Below are 19,563 nucleotides of genomic sequence, written 5' to 3'. Positions count from 1 at the left end.
TTTTTTTTTTTTTGGTTTTTTGAGAGAGGTCTCACTGTGGAGTTGAGACTGACCTGGAACTCACTATTGACCAGGCTGGTCTTGAACTCACAGCAACCCTTCTGCCTCAGCCTCCCGAGTGCTGGGATTACAGGCGTGCACCACCACGCCCAGCTGTTGGTGTAATTATTAATACACCCGGGAACCAAGGATTTTTGAAAATTGTCTTAAGATCTTAAAATGAATTATTCAAGCTCAGGAAGAGACTTCATATTTACTAGCCCTTCCAGTAATACCTACCTACCTCCCATCTGACTTATTTTTCGAGATGGGGTCTTGCTGTCAGCCTTCTGCCATCTTACTTTCTTGCATTCTAGTATTTTAGGTTAGTGAAACCTTGACTGGGACTAAGTGTTCCCGATTGGCACGTCTGATGTCATTCCTACCTGACAGGGTGTTTACGTGGACAATGTGAGTTTTAATATGTGTAAAACAGGTAGATACGATTAAACCTTCTACGTCATAAAGCACTAACAACTTACCAGATTTTAAAAAACAAGTTTGATTTCCAAATGGAAGGCACTGATTTTTCATTAAGATGTGGAAAGAAAGGCAGGAGGAGGCCGACAGCTGCCTCGGACATTACCTCTGTATACCCTTTTAACGACCAGGGGTCCATCTCCAGCCACAGACGATCTGCCTCCATCCAGACTCAGTCCCAGTCCAGCCGAGGTCTTCAGCACTTCAACGCACAGAGCCTCGTGAGTAGCTCCACTTCTCCCTGTAGCAGCGACATTCATCGAGGTAAACATGAGAGGCTTGTTCATATGCCACCTACGCACTACCTACCTCCCCCGGCACCAGGGTCTCCTGGCACCCTCAAGTCCTGTCTAGTGTGAAATGCTTACACCCACCTTGGAGGCCAGCATGTCTCGGGTATAGAGCCGCCTGCCCGCCCACCCGTGTTCCTGCTGCAGCTGTACCTTCTGTGTATTTTCTACAGGTGTGGAAAATCTTTGGTGCCCAAACAGAAATTCCCGAAGACAAATGACCCTTGTCAAGCTCTACATTCTGGTGGTCCACATCTCAGGGAGGATGGAAGTCACACTGAGGGAACAAATTGACTTCCTGCCACGCCTGGCTACCACGGCAATAGAGGGTCACCATCTGGTACTGAAATGAGCAGCACCAAAGTGGCCAGTGTCATGTGAGACTGTCCTAATTACCTGCGAAGCACCAGACCAGGCAGAACTTCCTTCCTTGCCCCATACCCTTTCTGCTCTCAGAGGGGTTGCCCTGCCTCTGGATACAACTTTTCTTCCTCACACACTGACTGTCTTTATTGGCTTCAGGCTCCACTGTGGGGGGAAGTGTTTCCATAGTGATGCTTGCTCCACAGCAACCAACTTGCATCCACTGTGTGCTAGTTTAGAGAGGCGAGGCTGGCGTCTGCACAGGGACTGTAAATTTGCCTTTTAATTTCTCTGACTTAGTTTTGTACAAGCCAAACATGTTAGAGTTGTATGGAAAGGTGCTCTTAGCTGCCTGGGAGGCAGGGGGAGGCTCATAAAAGTATCAAACTGCACACTTAACATATTCGTTAGAGTTGAGGCCAAGCTACCATCATCACCTTTGAACATAAAGATCAGTCCATTATTGTGGTGTAAAGAAAGTGAATACTAATACTGGGAATAACATGCTCTTCCCCCCACCCCTAGGGATCGAACGCAGGAGCTTGTGTGTGCCAGGCAGGTGCAGTGCCACTGAGCCACATCCCCGGCACTTCAGCATGCTTTTTAAATATGTGACTTTACTTGCTATTGAACAGAAAAAGGTCTGTTAGAGTGGCTGCCTCCTGGAATCATCTGGGAATATTACAGAGGTATTACTGTTGGACCCCTCAGTATTTCTAGTTTAATTTAGCAAGGAAACTTCTTGGACATCAGGGTTTTAAGAAAGCTTTCTACTGTAATCCCAGCATTTCAGAGGCTGAGGCAGGAGGATCGTCATGAATTTGAGGCTGGTCTAGGCTACACAGTCCAAGTCCAGCCTGGACTACTTAGTGAGATTCGGCCCCTGCAAAGCTTTCTAGGTGTCTGCTATGTCAAAGTCAGATATTCTGTGTGTATGGTAAGGAATACAATTGCATAGGATGAGCTGGGCCCACAGTAGGGGGACCACAGAGAATAGGAATAAACTTAAGCTTTCAGGGGCTTACAACTTGGTCTGGATCAAGGCCAGACCCCAAGGGTGCGACAGGAGTGCCTCGTGATTGTAAATGATAGTAGGGAAGTCTATATCTGAGCTTCCAAGTCTCACGTGCTGTGGAAGCTCAGGATGCAGTGCCACGTGTTTCCCTGGATCAACCAAATGCCCAGGACGCCAGTGAAAATGCACCGAGCAGCTGAGTCAGATGGGCCAAAGGTGAGCATGAATGGGTCTGATGACCAAGGAGCCCCACTATCAGGAAGGCTCTGCTTTCTGGAGGACAGAAAGTGTCCCTGTGCTGCTGCAGAGGCATGTGTCTCAGCGGAGTTCGTTCAGTGGAGCTTGCACAAATAGCTCAGGCCACAGTGAAGCCCTGTAGAGTTCAGGCATTAGCTACCCTTGACATCATCAAGAGAGGCACTGAGAAGGAACAAAAAGCCCACCCTAGAAGGTCGTGGATAACCTGAACCTCTGTGGACTCTGCCTCCTGGACTAGAGAGTGCCGCCAAGCCTGATGCGGAGGTAGAGGGCCCCCATGGAAGGCTGAGGTGCTGATTGGAAGGCTGTGATCAGCCAGTGCATCAGAAACGAGCCTCTGGTATTGAGGCATTGAGCAGCACATTGTGGAGGCACAGAGAAAACTCTCTGAGCCCTGTCTAGCAGGCTCCTCTTGGATGATGAAGGCTGCAGTTCTTGTTTTCAAACACAGTAAGATATCTGCTCCCTCATTTCCTAAATTCTTCTAAAACAGGAGAGCCAAACTTGATGTTTTCCAGGGACACTGCTCATTCTGGAATTTTTCCATCAAGATTGATCTCCCTGTGACAAGATTTCCTTCTTTTACGTACCAGCCACTTAAGTCCTTACAAGCAGATGTAAATACGAAAGGGCTTTCTTCTTAGGAGATTTAGAGAAGTTGCCAAGCAATCATTTAAGATCCTCAATAGTTAGTATGGCTTTTAGTACTGATCTTGCAAAACACTAGACGTCACTACATTTAATTTTTCTGCCCCAAGAATTAACCATTCTTTTCTTTTGTATTCATCGAGGATCTATCAGCTGCTCATATCCTGCTAGTTGTTAAACTGCTCTTACCAGTTCCAGGTGCCAATGAGCTGGTCTTTCTGGTGAGGGAACCCTTTCCGTTGGCCGTGGGAGGCTCCTGCCTGACAGAGGGCCTGGGCCGGTCACTCCCTTTCTTGATGACCACGAGGACCTGCTTGTGCAGCTGTGCCTGATGCAGAGCCTTCAGGACATCTCCGTGGGCCAAGCCGGCCAGGGAGGCACCATTGACAGAAAGAAGGAAGTCCCCTCGGCTCATGGTCCCTTCCTGAGAAGCCATCCCCTGAGCAAACACCCTGTGGATCTGAGACAGAGAAAGAGAGCTAAGTCCATTTGTGGTCACCAGCAAGAGCCACTGCAGTCTGTAGTAAAGAAACTGTCTCAATACAAGTTTCCTAGATTGTACAGTTTATCAATGACATGTAGCCAGTGTGGGCTGGGAGGTCACAGATAACACCAAGCATCTCACCTATTTTCACTCAAATTCTTGTCAGCTTCTAACAAGTGCCTGGCTTGTACTGGGCATCAGCAAGACAAAGATGAACAAAGCCTGCTCTTATCTGGTGAAGGCCTTCTAAGCAATTCCAGGGACTTGGGGTGATAAAAGATTATGTTCTTCAGAAAGATGTAATTTTATATGTAAATGCAAGTTCGGTCAGTTGATTCTCTATAGCCAGATTATAAGGATACAGATAGTGTGTCTGTAAGTATTGGCATTTGGCCTGTGTCATGTCAGCCATGTGTTAAAAATGCTCATCTTGCTAGTTGTGGTGGCACGTGCCTGTAATCCCAGCTGCTGTGGAGGATCACAAGTTCGAGGCCAGCCTAGACAACTGACTGAGACCCTGTCTCAAAACATAAATAAATAAAAAGGCTAGGGGGTGGGCATGGTGGTGCACATCAGGATCAGTGACTCTGAGGTCTGATGGAAGTACATATTGGGTTCTGGGCCACCCTGCACGATGTAGTAAGACTCTGTCTCAGAAACAAGAACTGGGGCTGTAGCTCAGTGGTAGAGTCATCCTGGATTTAATCCTCAGTACTAAAACAACCTCCAACCAACCAAACCCCAACCTCTTAAGATCCTCAAAACTTAATACTCCCAGAATACTCATTTTTTGTCATTGCAAGTATTATGTGCTTGACCTGATTGGAATTCATGTCCCAGTCAAATCCTGCAGGTGCTTAAGGAGTGATTTCCTGAAAGCCTAATGACACTGTCACTTACCATGACTGATTTCAGGTCTCCATCTGTCCCTCCTATCACACTGAATCCCAGACCTGAGCCTTCTTTTTTGTTCAACACTATGAAGCAAATATCTTCTTTATTCTGGAAAGGAGAAACAGGAAAAAATTACTGTATATTCCTTAAGCCAAGAGTGAGAAGTTCTAAGCAGGGTCTGGTGGCACATGCCTGTGTCGTCAGCACCGGGGAGGCTGAGGCAGGAAGACTGCTGTGAATTTGAGGCAACCTGAACTAACAGCGAGACCTTGTCTTCAAAACCAAACTAAAACAAAAAGAGCAAGAAGCTCTGACCTAAATCCTTCCAGTGACTGCCCAGCTCTCCCAGAAATGCCAGTGCTGCCCCACCCCCAGTCATCTGCACCCCTCTGGGTGGTGCATGAATGGCAGGTTTGAGGGTCTGCCTGGAGCCATGAGCCCTGGGGAAGATGAACAGCCAGGATAGGATTCCCACCTCTTGAAACCATTCGAGGCACCATGTTGTCTTCCTAGATATGATCGGAGCACGCAGTTTAACTGCCAATGAAATTCTTCATCCTGTAACTCTTAAGTCTACAATTTAGCAAAACCCATTTCATCAACTGCAAAAAGGTTAGTGCCAGGAGGCAGGGTAAAAGCACACTGCAACCATCTGCCTTAAATGCCCACTTCTTATGTTCAGGTTATGGGGTTTCAGGTGCAATTAATGAACTCTCCATCATAAAGTCACAGTATGTTAAAAATATAAAGGATTCAAAATTAACTGCCAACCTACATTGGGACTAGGATATTTTTAGTAGTGTCCTAGGGTTAAGTAACAGAAGACTGCCTTGTTGGAAGCATCAATCAAAAGACACCGTGGAATAAAAGACTTTAAAATAAAATTAGGTGGGTGAATTCTGAATTTTAACTTCTCTCACCCACCCTAGAAATCTGTGACTCAGCATTTTCAAATTCTGCATTGCTTGGCTTCACATGAAGTGACTGACAGTCAGTCCCTAGTCCACAGTACTCCCAAACACGGTGACAGAAGAATCCACCGGTAACCCTGAGACTCCTTGGTGCGAGACAGTGAACGATGGGACAGGAAAGCTGCTCTGACGTTCAGGGGAAGGAACCCAGCAGAAGGGTTTGGCCCTTTCGGTGAGTCACGAGGACTCATTTTCTGGCATTTTACACCTCTCTAAAGAAGTTCATTCACATGGGTCCATGTGCTGACAGGAGAAAGTCCCATGGAACTTTTGGGGGGGCTGGGTAACTTCGGGGGCACCTTCAACCATGTATATGCTCAGGTGCCGCTCAGTGGACAGAGGGGAGGTCACCAATCTTCCTAAACAAAAACACGTGGTGCAGGAAATGATCTTTGTGCAGTTTCTGGGAGGTAATGTCTGCTGCAGACATTTGGATACTTAGATCTTTAAATACCTATTTGATCAGAGATGGAATCTATGCAAACGGAATTTTCCTGCATTTCAGGATATGTTGCCACGAAAATATTATTCATTTACTTTTTGAGACAGGGTCTTGATCTGTTTCAAGCTGGCCTTGAACTTGCTATGTAGCCTAGGTCAGCCTTGATATCATGATCCTCCTGCCTCTGCCTCCCACAGTGCTGGTACATCTTTAAAATTTTTTAAAATGGTGCTCGAGGAAACAAGTGTACCAGCAGCAGACTTTCAGGCCAAATTTTGCCGGAGAAGCTTGGCATCACATCCAGGAAGCCAGATGAACCATCAAGCATTCTCCAACGCATGATGTGCTTAAGACAAGCCAGGACTCTTTCCTGGCCTCTAATTTCTCACAGCGTTGCCAGAAGGCAACAGGAGACAGTTTTGTGCAATTCTAATTATAGCCCTTACAAACCATCCTCACTGAGAAAAAGCAAGGGAGAAAACCACTGTTATGAAGATGGCAGAGTAAGGACATACATGCTTACTACGTCTCTGAAATCAACAGCAGACAATAAGAAAACAAGGAAGAGCTGCAGTCTAAGGCAGGAATGACGTTCTACAGCAAACCCCAATACTTGTCTGGGGGCTGAATTGTAAACCAGGATGAAGGAGGCCCCAGGTGAGAGGGCAGCACTTGGTTTATCCTGGCCACACACACGAGCCCTGTTTCTGCTTCCTGAAAATGGGCATCTTGTGTATGAGATTGGTTGAGACTTTTGTCTGACACTAAAAAGTTTAGAGCCCAGCTGCGCCACAGTGAAACCCCAGGGATGCCACCTCACATGGACCACCTCACGGTAGCCATGAGCTGAAGGAGACGGAGGAGGTGGCTGGTGCCTTTGACGAACAGCAAGAGATGCTTGGCGTCTCAGGTGTTTCTGAATGGCTCAGACCCAGATCAGTGGGCTGAGAGTGAGAAGGGAGAAGGAGGTAGAGAGTCTTCCCACCCTTTTCCCTCACCTTCCTGGCCAGCTTGTTACATGCCATGGCTGCTCCTGGCTGAGAAACCTCAAATACTTCCCTCTAAGTAGCCTCTGAATTTCTGAAATAGTACTTGTGAATGACATTACTAACCTGAGCATATCACCAATGTGTTTCTTTAAAAAAACATTCACTTTTGATTTTTCTTTCTAAATATTTACCTTTTAGGGCTCAAATTCCTCTTTCTTCCCTATTTTCGCTGGGGGCTGAACCCAGGGCCTTTGCACTGAGCTACAGCCCCAGCCCCTTTTATTTTTTGAGACAGCGTTTTTGCTAAGTGGCTGAGTTGATCAGGCGGGGCTCAAATTTGTGATCCTCCTGCCTCAGCCTCCCAGAATGCTGGGATTATAAACATGCACTGCCACACCAGACTAGGGTTTAAATTTCTATGAAGAGTCCTGAGAATCTTTCTAGATAGGAACCTGTATATTCTTTTGTTATTGTTTACTGTCATACCTGATTCATTAAAAAAATCTTGTTACTCTTACTGTTTTATGAAATTGCTTTATTTCATAAAAAATAGTTTTAAAAACGTTTTGTAATTACTGCTGGGCGTGGTGGCGCACGCCTGTAATCCCAGCACTTGGGAGGCTGAGGCAGGAAGATCACTGTGAGTTCGAGACCAGCTTGGGCTACATAGTTCCAGGGCAGTCTGAACTACATAGTGAGACCCTGTCTCAAACAAACAAACACCCCCCACAACCCATTTCGTAATGACTACCTTCTTTGTTCTGTTCTGTGTTCTTTGTTCTGTAGTTGTTTCTGTTCAGAAACTCCTACGTAAGCATGGCTACACTTCTGTAACTTCATTCACCAGCAGGTGGCGCCATTCACTAGTTTATGTCCACAGGTGGACTGAGGCACTTGTGGGTTTTCACCACCATTTCCTAGGTCTGCCTAGAGGACCCCCACAGCAGACAAGCTCCAGATGTGGTAAGGCTGGTGACTAGGTGCTTCTGAGGAATTTTAAAACAGTATCAGTACCAGTCTGACACCTAATCACCCAAGTCAGACTCTAGCTTCTGATGGTAGCTGGTGCCCAGGAACCGAAGGATGCCTTGGCCGGCTGGGTGGGTGCTGTGCACCGGGCACTGCTGGGATGTTATCATGCCAAGTTTTCAGCATTTCACTCACCTCTGATTGTGCTTTTGCTTCCTGAAGGAGTATTAGGATGGTGGATTTGGATCCCACTGATTCTAAAATGGACTGTAATCTCTGCTGGTCCCCCGCTGAGATGAGAAGTTGATCCAAACTAAACAACACACACGTTTGAAGAATATTAAAGACAAAAGCAATTTCTCCTTTTTCTAAGGATGGGTTTGATGTGATTGCCTGTTAGATTGAAGGTATGTTCTAATTTCGTGCTTTCTTTCAGTCTTAACCCCAACTCCAAGCTAAGTGAAGGGCCCGGAAGGGAGCCCAGGGAAGTCCTTTGTCAGCACTTGGAATGGGACGTGATGGGGAGGGCCTGAGATGTCAGGGGCTGACGCAGGAGTTTAACGGAGCCAGTCTGCAACACAGAAGCTCAAGAGAACACTGACAGTGGTGTGAAAAATCTCCCGCTTGGCTCTAGACACTTTCAAAAGCCCAAACTCTCTCGGATGCAGCCTTCCCTTCCCTTCCCTCCCATCTGTCCCCACGGTTTTGGCTTCAGTGCCACATCCTGTAGGACGCGCTCCTGTGAGCCATTTTGGCCACCTCTGCTCCTCCTCGGCACTTCGGTGTTTCCGGCAATGACACTGAACATGGGGGGACTAAATGCAATGGAGCAGGCTGGATTAGATCCTGAAGTAGAAAAGGGACATTGGTGGAATTTACTCAGTGAAGTCAGAATGGAGCCTGTGGTTTAGTTCATGGGACTGTTCAATGTTAATCTTACTTTTGACTAACGGACCATGGCTCGGTAAGACGTTCACTTCAGGAAGAGCCAGGCGCGTAGAGCTCCTTGTATTACCTTTGCAGCTTTTTTATTCACCTGAAACTATTCCAAAATAAAGCAAACGTGTTTAAGTAAAAGGAAGGGGAGATACTTACTTAATTGACCAGCTTTTCCCGGGAGGCAGGTCCTGGAGCGGTCGGCCCCCTTCACTGGCCTGAAGGCCTCCCGCGGGGGAGCCGCCCTGTGACCTCCTGGGGACGATCTCCAGCTGGGTTTTGAAGATCATGGCGCTGGGCCCCGCAGAGTAATCATCGTCGCCCCCGCAGAGCTTGTCCAGATCGGGCATGCTCAGCGCCCTCAGTTCCTGCAGCTTGGAGCGGGACACGGGCGAGAGCTGTGTGTGGCGCACCAAGGACTTGTTCTTCCTGGCGGGAGAGGGTGGCGTCACTGTTGGGGTGGGAATTTCCAAAGTCATTGGTGGTTTCTTTTGGTTTGAATTGGGTCCCTTGCTGCTGGTCTCTGCTGGATTCTGCCGGGAGACAGTCAACATCGTGCTGGATGGGGACTTGCTCATTGGCGGGAGAAGGGTACTGGCTTCACTTTGGCTTTCAGTGCAGGAACTCAAGCTGCGCCTCAGTGACCTCGCTGCTGCGTCACTGGCGTTGCAGAGGCTCCCGGAAATGATGCTGCCGGAAGACCGTCTGCCAACGGGAGGCTTGGTGCTCACAGACAAAAATGGGGACACCCCGGCCTTAGCTGCGGGCCGGTCAGAATTGGCCAGGTTCTCAAAGGACTTGATCCTCTGCTTCACAGAAAAGAATGAGGTAGATTCGAGGGGCCAGTTCTGCTCGTAATAGTAATGCTTCCTGGTGACTTTGACCTTGTCTGAGACTGAGACGACGTCCCCTTTGTCTGTTGTGTGGAGGTTCCTTGATGTTTCCAGCAGTGGCTTTACACTGTACATGCCCTGTCCATGGGGCAGGCCCAGGATGCCACCTTTGGAAGCCTTTGCCTCCAATGGGTGACCACTACTCTTCGCAGGGACCTGGCTGTCCCGAGGAGAGTGACCCGGGCTGGGCGGGGTATGATTCTCCCGCCCAAAATGGCTGGGGAACTGGGCTGGCATGGAGTAGGTCCTGGTGGCCGGCCGTGGTGTGAAGTAGGGAGGGTCCTCCCCAGCAGGGCCCACTGCTATCTGGCTCCATCCTCCCTGGGAGGAAGCTGCTTTTTTAGCAGGCAGCTGAGGGGAGGAGGAAGAAGCCAATTTGGTTACACAGAATGATCGCCGCGTTTCCTGCTCTACTGGAGAGGCAGAGGGTGGATAATCTGGGGACTGTTCCACTGACTGGTGGCATCTGATTTCACTTTTCTCCTGACAGGTGCTCCGGGCCGAGAACCCTCCCAGTCTGTCACTTTCAGCTGGCTTGTCACCACATGCATTCTCTGGCATCCTTTCAGAAGCAATCTCAACTATTTTCAGCTGGTTTGTTCTCTCTAGGGGATCACTAACAAGGCTTTTGCTTCCTTTTTCACTGGCCGCCCCAGGTCGAACCACTTCTGATACCAAGTCCATTCGGCTGGTCGCATGCTGCTCTCCCTGTCTGGTACCTGCCGAGGACGCACTGTGCCCGGATGCTGTGGGACTCACAGGCCCGGAGTCAGCACTGCCAGCCCCAGGAGATCGGGGGGTAGCTGGACAGCCTCTGCTGGCTGCAGAGTGGACAGCCGCGTGGAACCTACTGTATGTGCCTTGCTCAGGAAGAGTCTTGGGGGAGGTCAGAGGCGAAGTGAATGTTGGGATGCTCGTGTCTGAGGCCGAGGACTTCACTGAGCCAGAGGCAGCCGGTATGGGCATGGTCTCCAGCCTGCCCTGGGGAGACTTGGGGGCATCCGTGGTGTTTTCGTCAGGTTCCTCACAGTCAGCTATGTGGAAGCGGTGTGATGCTCCCTTCGGAAGTGTTTTGTGTGAGGTCTGGGGTGAAACTAAGGATTTCCTGTGATCTGTCCCACCGGCCGTAGCAGAGTTTGAAGCAGGGACCTCCGAGCCACCTTTGCTTTTGCTTTTGATGCTGAGTCTCTTTAGCTTAGGGCCACACTTGGCTTTCTGACCGTTACTCAAAAGTGATTCCACTGAGCCTTTTTTAGATGAATGCTTATTTTCAAGACTGACTTTGAGCGCAGGAGGGCTACTAGGCACAGCAAACCCCTTTTTGTGGCTTGAGCTCAATACCTGGATTTTGGAGTCGGGACTCTTGGCTGGTAGTGTGGAGGGTTCTTTCTCAGTTTTGCTCTGCACTTGGGTACTGTGGTTATTCTTACTTATTTCTTTGAACCAGGCCATGATGGGCCTCCTGGAGATCGCTTTTGGTTTCTGTAACAAGCCCTCCAAGTCTTGGCTTTCAGAGATGCATAGATTTTCCAGAACCAACTCTCCATTCTTAGGGACATCTGTACTGAAGTACACGCTTTCCGTTGCAGTAGTGTTTATTTCTTGTTCATTTGGGGTTTTGTCATCCAGCGGGTTATGTCCCAAACCATTCATCATGTGGGGGGAGCTGAGTGTGTCTAGTGGGTTGTGACAGTGCCTGGTGGCCTTAGAAGGCTGGGCATTGTCCATGGCTGAGCTGGCACTGGTGACTCCCACAGTTTCTTCTGCACACAAGGACCCATGGATCTGTACAATGCTTATGTCTGAAGGAGTTTTTTGCTCCTGAGAGCTCATATCCAGGAGTGAGAGTGGCTGGGTAGAGTCTGGGAGGGAAGGGCATGAAGCTCCTGGCAAGAAGGAGGCTTTCCCACAGGCGCTGTCCACAGACTCACTCCGGGCACTGTGCTGTAATGGCAGAACTTTGGCTGAAGCAGGGCAGGGCATAGCCTGGATGGGACGATGGGTATTTGTTGAGGGTAGACTGGGGCAGCCATCTGTGGAACATATTTCGATTTGTTCTTCCTCAGACTCTGCAGTGTCTTCCTTGTGAGAAGACCCATGTGGATGAGGAGGGGACCAGCTGCCTCTGGTTGAAGCTTGTGCAGCCTCTGTGAGTGATTCAGGGTCAGAAGACGAGTCCTCAGCATCACCATACATGGATGAGAGAGATGGCTCTGTGCTGTCTCCCGGGCCTGACAAGGACATCCTGTCATCATGAAAACTGCTAAAATTTCTAGAGTAGCTGCTCAGAAAGTTTTTGTTCACAGTAAAATGTTTGTCAGGATGAATGGAATCCAAAACTGAAGGCTGGGAGGCACACTGTGGGGCCTTCCTCGCGGAGGGCGTCTGCTCACCCGTGACTGGCGGGGTGTGGTGGATACTCTGAGAACTCGCCTCGTGACCTCTGCAGTCCCCCTTCTGAGAAGACTGGGACCTGGCTGCAGAAGCCTCTGACTCCTCAATGAAGCTGTCAATGTCTGTCACGGGGGCCCCTCTGCTCTCAGATGGGCAGCAGTGCCCCGAGACACCGTCACATGTATCTTTGGTCCCGTCAGGGGACACTGGCAAGGAGGGGCTCACAGGTAGGAAATCTGGGTCCTGGAGCAGGGCAGCCTGTGGGGAGCCGTGAGGTGTACAGACTGCGGTCATTTCAGAGGCCTGCTCCCTGTGGTCACTTGGAGCTCCTCGACTACCCTCGTGGGAAGTGAGGGCGTCTCGTGGCGGGACAGTGCTGGCTGGAGTGGCTCCCTCAGCCCCTAGTCCCACACTCCTGTGGGCAGCCACTTTCATGGTGTCACAAGGTGAGTGGGCTCCTGGTGCAGCCCGAGTCTCGCTGAGGTCAGGAGGAGCCACAGTGATCCCCACCGGGGCCGTGTGGCACTCGCAGGCCAGCCTCACTGCAGAGCCACCCTGGGGCTTGGGCTCACAGAGCCTGGATGCGGCGGTCTGGCTGGGACTCTCGGACCAGCTGACAGGCCCTGTGTCTGTGGAGACCTGGCCGGCCTGAGGATGAGCAGCTCCCTTCTTTCCTGGGCATGGGAGGAGGGCCGGGGAGCTGTCCAGTCCTGTGTGGAGAATACACAAAAGGTGGAATGGTAGGAGGGAAAACAGGAGCCTCTTGATGTCTAAAAGTTGTAAACAACCCCAGTACTTTTCTCTGTCAGAAGACATTCCACAGCCTACATCTGGGATTTCTTGGCTTTCTGTTTTTGTCTCTCAAATTACACAGCGCTCACATTTAACAAACACCACCCTCCTTTAATCGCCCTGCAATAACTCAGACTGGCTGGCAGGATGAGTGTGGGAGCCTGCCCGTTTCTCTCAGTGGTCTTTAAGGATCGGGGGCTCCCAGAAACTCTTGTGCATCTTGGGTTTCTTTACACGATCTGCTCTCCAGCGGCAGAAGCCACCACAGGAAGAGGGAGGCTGCTGTGTGATTCCTTGGTTTTGGCATGGACTCTAGAGGTTTCCACTCAACCATTCCCTGAGTGGGAGGCTGACCAGGGACAACCAGCGCTGCAGGTGGCATGTACGTCTACACGGAGCTGGGCTCTGTCTGGACGAGGCTCGGAGGAGCAGAGCTACAAGGCCAGGCTATTCCAGGAAGCCTCCCAGGGTCATGAGGACCTGAGTGCGTGTGTGTGTGCGTATGTGTGTGTATATGTGTAGAGTTTGGTCACAGTGATGAGGAAGGAGTGGAAGACAATGAAAGCGGAGAGATAGCACAGAAGCTCAGGGGGCGCAGGGAAGGGGATGCTAAAAATCACGGGATGGGCTCAGAGCCACTCTGTCCTGGAGGTGCCTCCTCAGGCCCAACATACTCCTGGGTGAATCCGTCTACTTCTGCTACACAGCACCTGCCAAGCTCAGTCGCCTGAAAAGTCTTCATCCCACATATCTCACATAAGTGGTCTTAGAATCACCCATGTTTTCCTCCTGAAGCTCCTCTGAGAAAAATTACCAGCTGACATTAAGACAGCACTGTGTAATAGCTGTGCAGTCACGAATGATCGGCACTGCTGAGTTTTCCCTCCCGGCCCTGGGAGGCAGGTCCCATGACCGTCTGTGTTGTGAGGATGAGGGCAGGAGCCCAAGTGCGTCAGCAGCACGTCCAAGGTCACAGTTCATAGATGGCTGAGCCGGGAGTCACCCCAGGAAGCTGGATCCACAGCCCATGCTCTGACTAAACCCTAGCTCTCTGGCCATCCGGTTGAGCACATTTAACAGTAATGAGGAGAGATCAGCAAGGCACCTAGGGAGGGCAAGGAGCTTCCTGGCCCACAGCGGAGGTCAGGAGCACCTGCCATACCCTGGTATTCACCTCCTCTGCATCCTCTCTGAACTCCTAGGTGTTACTTCCTTGCTTCTGCTGAGCCTAAACACCGGAAAGCAAGTGGCAACAGACAAAAGGAAGGGATTTAGCAGCTATTTTTCAGTTTCCAGTCTACTTGCTGAATACATCTTAACAGGCAATTTTTGTCAGCTATTTGAATTATTGCAAAATGTGTATCTTCAGAGGGTTTTGTTGGAGGGAGATGAAATTAAATGAAAGCAGCCTTTATGTTACCTTTCAAAATAGTGCGTTAAGAGGTAGAAATGGTCAAGAAATACATGAAAAAATGCTCAGCATCTCTAGCCATTGGAGAAATGCAAATTAAAACAACACTGAGATCCCATCTTACTCCGGAATAGCTGTCATTGAGAAAACAGCTAATAACAAGTGAGGCTGTGGGGGTTGGTGGTGGTGGTGAAAAAAGGAACTCTTCTTCAATCCTGGTGGGACGGTAAACTGGTTCATCCACTATGGAAATCAGGGTGGAGATTCCTTAAAAGATTAAAACTAGAAATTCCACTAGCCCAGCCATTCTCCTTGTAGGTGATCTTCCCAAAAGAGTTAAAAATATTGTACCACAGTGATGTATTGTATCCATCCTTACAGCAGCACAATTCATAATATCTCACTCTTAGAAACAGCCTATGTATCCATCAACAGATGAGTGGATTAAAATGTGATATTTACACACAGTGGAGCACTACTACTCTGCCATAATGCAGGATAACCTTGAGTCATTTGTAGGAAAATGCAAGTGCCTTGAGACCATAATGTTAAGTGAAGTAAATCAGGTACACAAGCTTAAACACTGTACGGTTTCTCTTATATGAGCACCTCCCCCATCTACAATAGGAAAAAAAAAAAGAGAAAAGAAAAAAGTTATTGTAACCCAGTGTGGACAATGTATATAAAAGTGTACCCTGATTGCATGTAATTGTCTTACATTTTTTTTTGGACTTTTCCGCTGGCTGTCAATCCGTATGTATAATAATTAACTTTATAAGGACTTATAAATAAATGAATCTGATGCTGGCCAAAAATATAGGTTAGGGGGGACGGGGAAAAAAGAGGAATCGAGATGTGTGAGGTCCGTGTACCTTTTGTAATCATTATGTACTGCAAATGTGTTAGCAAAATTAAGAATGAAGGCTTCGTGTGGAAATCCTAAATGCCTGATAACAGGAACGTGTCCATGAGGAAGGGAGGGGTCTACCAGCCTGGGCTCACAGTGGTGCGGGAGCAGAAGGTGAGCGAGTAGGCGCATGAGGCAAACCCTCATTAGGTCCCAGGGACCACTGTAGTGTCTGCCGTCTGTCAGTGGTCTGTTTCTCTTTTTAAGAAACACTATTGGCTTTCATTTTTTTCTTTTCTACTACTGAGTTGGAACCCAGCGGTATTCTTCCACTGAGCTATTCCTCAGCCCCCTTTCATTTGAAGACAAGGTCTTATGAAATCGCCCATACTGGCCTTGAACTTACGATCCTCCTGCCTCAGCCTCACAAGTAGCTGGTGTTCTAGGAGTATGCCACCATGCTTGGTTTATTTGATATATTTTATGTACAGTCATATCCATATAATAGGACTAAAAGGCTACGTACCAAAATATTAACAGAGGTTTTCTCGGGGGCTGAGGTGGTTTTTACTAACTTTAGAATTTTCCCTCACAGCTTTTGTTTGCTGAATATTTACAGTAAACATGGATCCTTTCATAAAAGAGTTATCTAAAATTCTAGTGACAGACAGGGTCTGTTCTCCCGCACTGCTTTGGGGTGTTCTCCGATGGCTCTGACCAGTTTTCAAAAGTGGCTGCGCTGCCTCCTGGGTTCTCAGAGCCACCAGAGGGCGTCATTCACAGCTGTGCACTTCTCAGCCAGCACAGCACCGGGCTGCACCACCGTTACTCCTTCCTAAGAACTTTCTTAGGGAAATTGTGTGTGGGGTGTGCGTGTATATCACACTGAATGTACACAGCGTGGCCGGCAGATGAACGTGTGCATGTTCTTCCTTAGGGAAATCACACTGGCACGTTCACTAGGACTTACTGAATGCATACGATGCACTAGCGCTGTGAGTGCTGGGCAGGAAAGACCTCCTGGTTCCTCCCAAACAGCCCACTGAGGCAGGCAACCTAGAACACAAGGGACTCGCCCTAGGCCACTTCTCTGTCCTATCTGGACATTCAGATTCGCGTCCAGGCAGCCTGTGTATGGTACCCAGGTGCTTCCCCATCACTTTTGGAAAACTAAAAGGCTCTTTTTTAAAAAAAGAAAAGATAAGTTTATTCCTTCATTGATCAATTATGTTTTGAGATCTTTCCCCTAGATAAAAGGGTATGTGTTGAAAAATATACTTTCTATACTACAGCTATTTATGATACAATGAGAAGGGCTGAGACTAGCAGACAGGCTCCCAGAAGGGCCAAATGGTATCTTAAGAGCAGGCAATGTTTGACATATTGGGTCAAAGACCAGATACACCTCACCAGCTCTAGAGGGCGCCAGTGTGCCGCTGCAACCCAGCAATCCTCAGAAGAAGGAAATTTTCATTAAAGAATTAAATGTAACAGTAACAGGCTGTGACACATACCTGTGACCCTAGGCTACTTAGAAGCCTGAGTCAAGAGGATTACAAGTTCAGGACAACTGAGACTTTGTCGCAAAACAAAAAGTTTGGGATGTACCTCAATGCTAGAGTGCAGTGGGTGCAGGGCCCCACATTTGATCCCAAGCACCAAAACCATCTTCCTCCCAAATCCAGAACACAATCCCTTCCTGTCCCTCTCTTCTGGATTCTAAGAAAGTTTCCAGGGGCCACCTCATTGCTCCCTGCCTACCACCAGTGTGCTAACCAATCAGAAAGCAGGCATTGCCGACAAGACCACCAAGCAGCTGGACAGCCAGCCCTCCACTGGCCAGCATGGTGACGACCAGCTGCTGAAACAGGTATTCCTGGCCGAAGTGCAGATTGAGAACACTAATTTTCAATCTTCATAAATAAGGCAGCAAAGTCACTTAATGCAGCTTGACATTAAAAATAAGATGCTGTGTGGCCGAATCAGTACTGATGTGATTTCTGCTTCCGTGACATGTGCTACTCACTCCACCAACAAGGACCCTTGTGCCTGGTTTTCCAGTGCTGTGTACTTTTCCATCTGAGGTTGTTACTGCTGTTTCTCAGTGCCCCTGATTTCATGTGAGCAGAGGGCTGAGTGTCCAAAGACAAATCTTTCCATTTTCTCCTGTGTCTCATCCATGTCATGCAATGGGTAAATCATATGACGAGTCAAAGAGGATGATGCTCAACAGGAAATCAAAACTGCGGGTTTAGCCACAATGATCTACTCAAGTTGTTACATGAGGGCAGCACCGGAAGATCATTATTTTCTATCAGAGGTTTTTTTCCCCTCCTCAAAATTATCCCATGTTAACATTTGTATCAGAGACCTGCCTTCCTCTCTTTAAGCTGAAACGATAAAGTGATTTTACCAGTCTCGGGTTCTGGTCCCTGCTCTGGAGCAGCTTCGGGCGGGTTCTCTGTGAGGCGTCCAGTGTCCGTGTGGGACAGAGCTCTGGGTGTCCCGCAGTCAGTGGGGACACGTCCGTCCCCAGGGCCCAGCTTTCCCAAAGGTTCCTGGCACGATGACAACCAGAAGTCGCTGTTAATAGCGTCTAGGTTTTCTGCATCATAAGACTCGGTCATCTATGGAGGAGAGCCGACTTGGGAAGGCTGAAATGGCCCTAGACTAGGAGCCAGAAGGTCGGGCTCTGGAAACGGCATGGTCTTGTCACTCCCTCCCCAAGCCCATTTTCCCAGCTCTCAAATGGGCATGTGAAGACCTGCCCAGTGTAAGTAGGATTAAATGAGAATAGCTATAAAAATAGCACATAAAAGGCTAGCGAGATGGATGTTACTATTGTTGTAACACTGCACACAAATATCCAAGACTATAAAATCAATCCTTTAGTTTGGGAGTGAGGGAGAGGGTGACTCTGGATAAATGAAACTGACATTTAATATTTCAAGATTTCCCTCAGGCCGAGTGTCAATTCTTTTATCATCTTTCATCTAATACTCATTGCAAAACTTAAAAAAAAACTTGCTAAAAAATTAAATCAGATTTATTTGAAATTTATCCATTGAGTTAGTGAGTTACAAAGTGGCCCAAAGGTAGCAGCGAGGTGAGAGGTGAAAAGTGTAATATGTCTTTCAGCAACTTGTATAAAAAAAAACCTTTCAGAAATCATCTCTTACTGGCTGAGAGAAACCTTCATATGGTTTAGTTCAGTTAATTTTCTACTTACTAAGGCATAAATGTAATACAGGAGCAGCTGAAGTGTGCTGAGGAGACCTTTATAGAAGCTGTGTTTGCCCTGCATTGTGAATGAACTCAGTGCCACTCAACTGTGTACTTTAAAATGGTTAATTTTAAGACAATAAAAGGTATTATATAAAAACAACAGAACGCAACCCATTTATCAGAAGAGAAAGTTTTTTTCCTCTTTTCAGCTTTTAATATTTGAAGATACTTTGTAGTAATGCATTCTTTTTTCTTTTTCACACACAAATAGAATCAAATTTTGGCAGTAGGATTTTTATGTGAAAATTCAATTCTTTTTTTTAAAGTTTGAAGTGCTGTTCAAACGTTGTCATGGAAAATACAAAATCAAAATTACAGAAGCTCTTTTTTTTTTTTTCCTGGTACCGGGAATCGAACTCAGGACCTTGCACTTGCCAGGCAAGCATAGCAACACTGAGCTAAATCCCCGGCCCTACTCTCATTTTTAATAGATGTAAATTATTATAAATAAAAATCCCGATTGGGGCCCTATGTAGTTATCCAAGACTTGTTGAGGAAGGTAATTTTTTTGTAAATAGGAATGTACCCACTGATTGACTGTTATATTATAAAATACCTGCTGAGTGGAGGTAAAATGGGATTTTTGAGGAAGGGAGAAAAAAGATGTACCTTTCTATTTTTAAAAAAAGACTGAAAAAAAGGTCTTTTCTATACTGTTTATAACTTTTCACACTCTGGGTCTATGTACACGTGTGTTTCTATAAACCACGCGAACATACATATCACATGCAGGGCCTTGTGTCATCTCAGAGTCTGCTCAGACACAGAGAGAGATTACTTATGTTGAGCAGACTGCAAACAACAGGAGTTTCTCTTACCCTCTCCTCGCCAAAGAGGAGGCATGTGGGAAATTTTAAAAAGGACAATTAGGTAATTCTAACACACTTGCAACCAAGCAGCAGCAAAATGAACTTGCCTTTGACACAGCGCATTGTAAGTTTCTAAGTGAGACCATCCCCCCTTATTTCACAAGCTGCGACAAGGGTCTGGGTAGCTATGATTACACACCATCACTGTACAAATTCAGGAAAATTAAGGGTCACTCATAACCTTATCAGCCAGCAAGAATCACTGTGAACATCTGGGTGTCACCCAACGTCAGAGCTGACCACGGAGACAGCGCCACCTACACCTGGTTTATGGTCCAGCAAACCTAGGCTCAG

General features: G+C 47.8%; 1 protein-coding gene and 2 long non-coding RNA genes across 6 annotated transcripts in view; 2 read left to right on the top strand and 1 right to left on the bottom strand.

Annotated features, from left to right (window-relative positions):
• The window catches only part of LOC104849120, an 18,931-nt gene extending 15,643 nt beyond the window's left edge, over positions 1-3,288 (top strand). For both annotated transcript variants that reach the window (XR_004515087.1, XR_002024756.2), the window contains exons 5-6: positions 651-740; positions 983-3,288. This is a non-coding gene — a long non-coding RNA (uncharacterized LOC104849120). The remainder of the gene's footprint in view (positions 1-650; positions 741-982) is intronic.
• The window catches only part of Pdzd2 (PDZ domain containing 2), a 248,168-nt gene that overhangs the window by 8,082 nt on the left and 220,523 nt on the right, over positions 1-19,563 (bottom strand). For all 3 annotated transcript variants that reach the window (XM_010605415.3, XM_019204726.2, XM_033758241.1), the window contains exons 18-23: positions 17,529-17,673; positions 8,938-12,775; positions 8,038-8,155; positions 4,478-4,579; positions 3,283-3,553; positions 626-760 (exon numbers count right to left, since the gene is read on the bottom strand). In XM_010605415.3, the coding sequence (XP_010603717.1) occupies positions 626-760; positions 3,283-3,553; positions 4,478-4,579; positions 8,038-8,155; positions 8,938-12,775; positions 17,529-17,673 (4,609 nt within the window). The remainder of the gene's footprint in view (positions 1-625; positions 761-3,282; positions 3,554-4,477; positions 4,580-8,037; positions 8,156-8,937; positions 12,776-17,528; positions 17,674-19,563) is intronic.
• LOC104849117 lies at positions 4,575-11,820 on the top strand. The gene is made up of 4 exons (XR_776649.3): positions 4,575-5,614; positions 8,065-8,249; positions 10,328-10,523; positions 11,738-11,820. It is a non-coding gene; the product is annotated as an uncharacterized LOC104849117 (long non-coding RNA).

The sequence above is a fragment of the Fukomys damarensis genome, unplaced genomic scaffold, assembly GCF_012274545.1.
Source record: "Fukomys damarensis isolate Sample0158 unplaced genomic scaffold, DMR_v1.0_HiC HiC_scaffold_1, whole genome shotgun sequence".
Lineage (NCBI taxonomy): Eukaryota > Metazoa > Chordata > Mammalia > Rodentia > Bathyergidae > Fukomys > Fukomys damarensis.
This window is presented reverse-complemented; position numbering and strand designations above follow the sequence as displayed.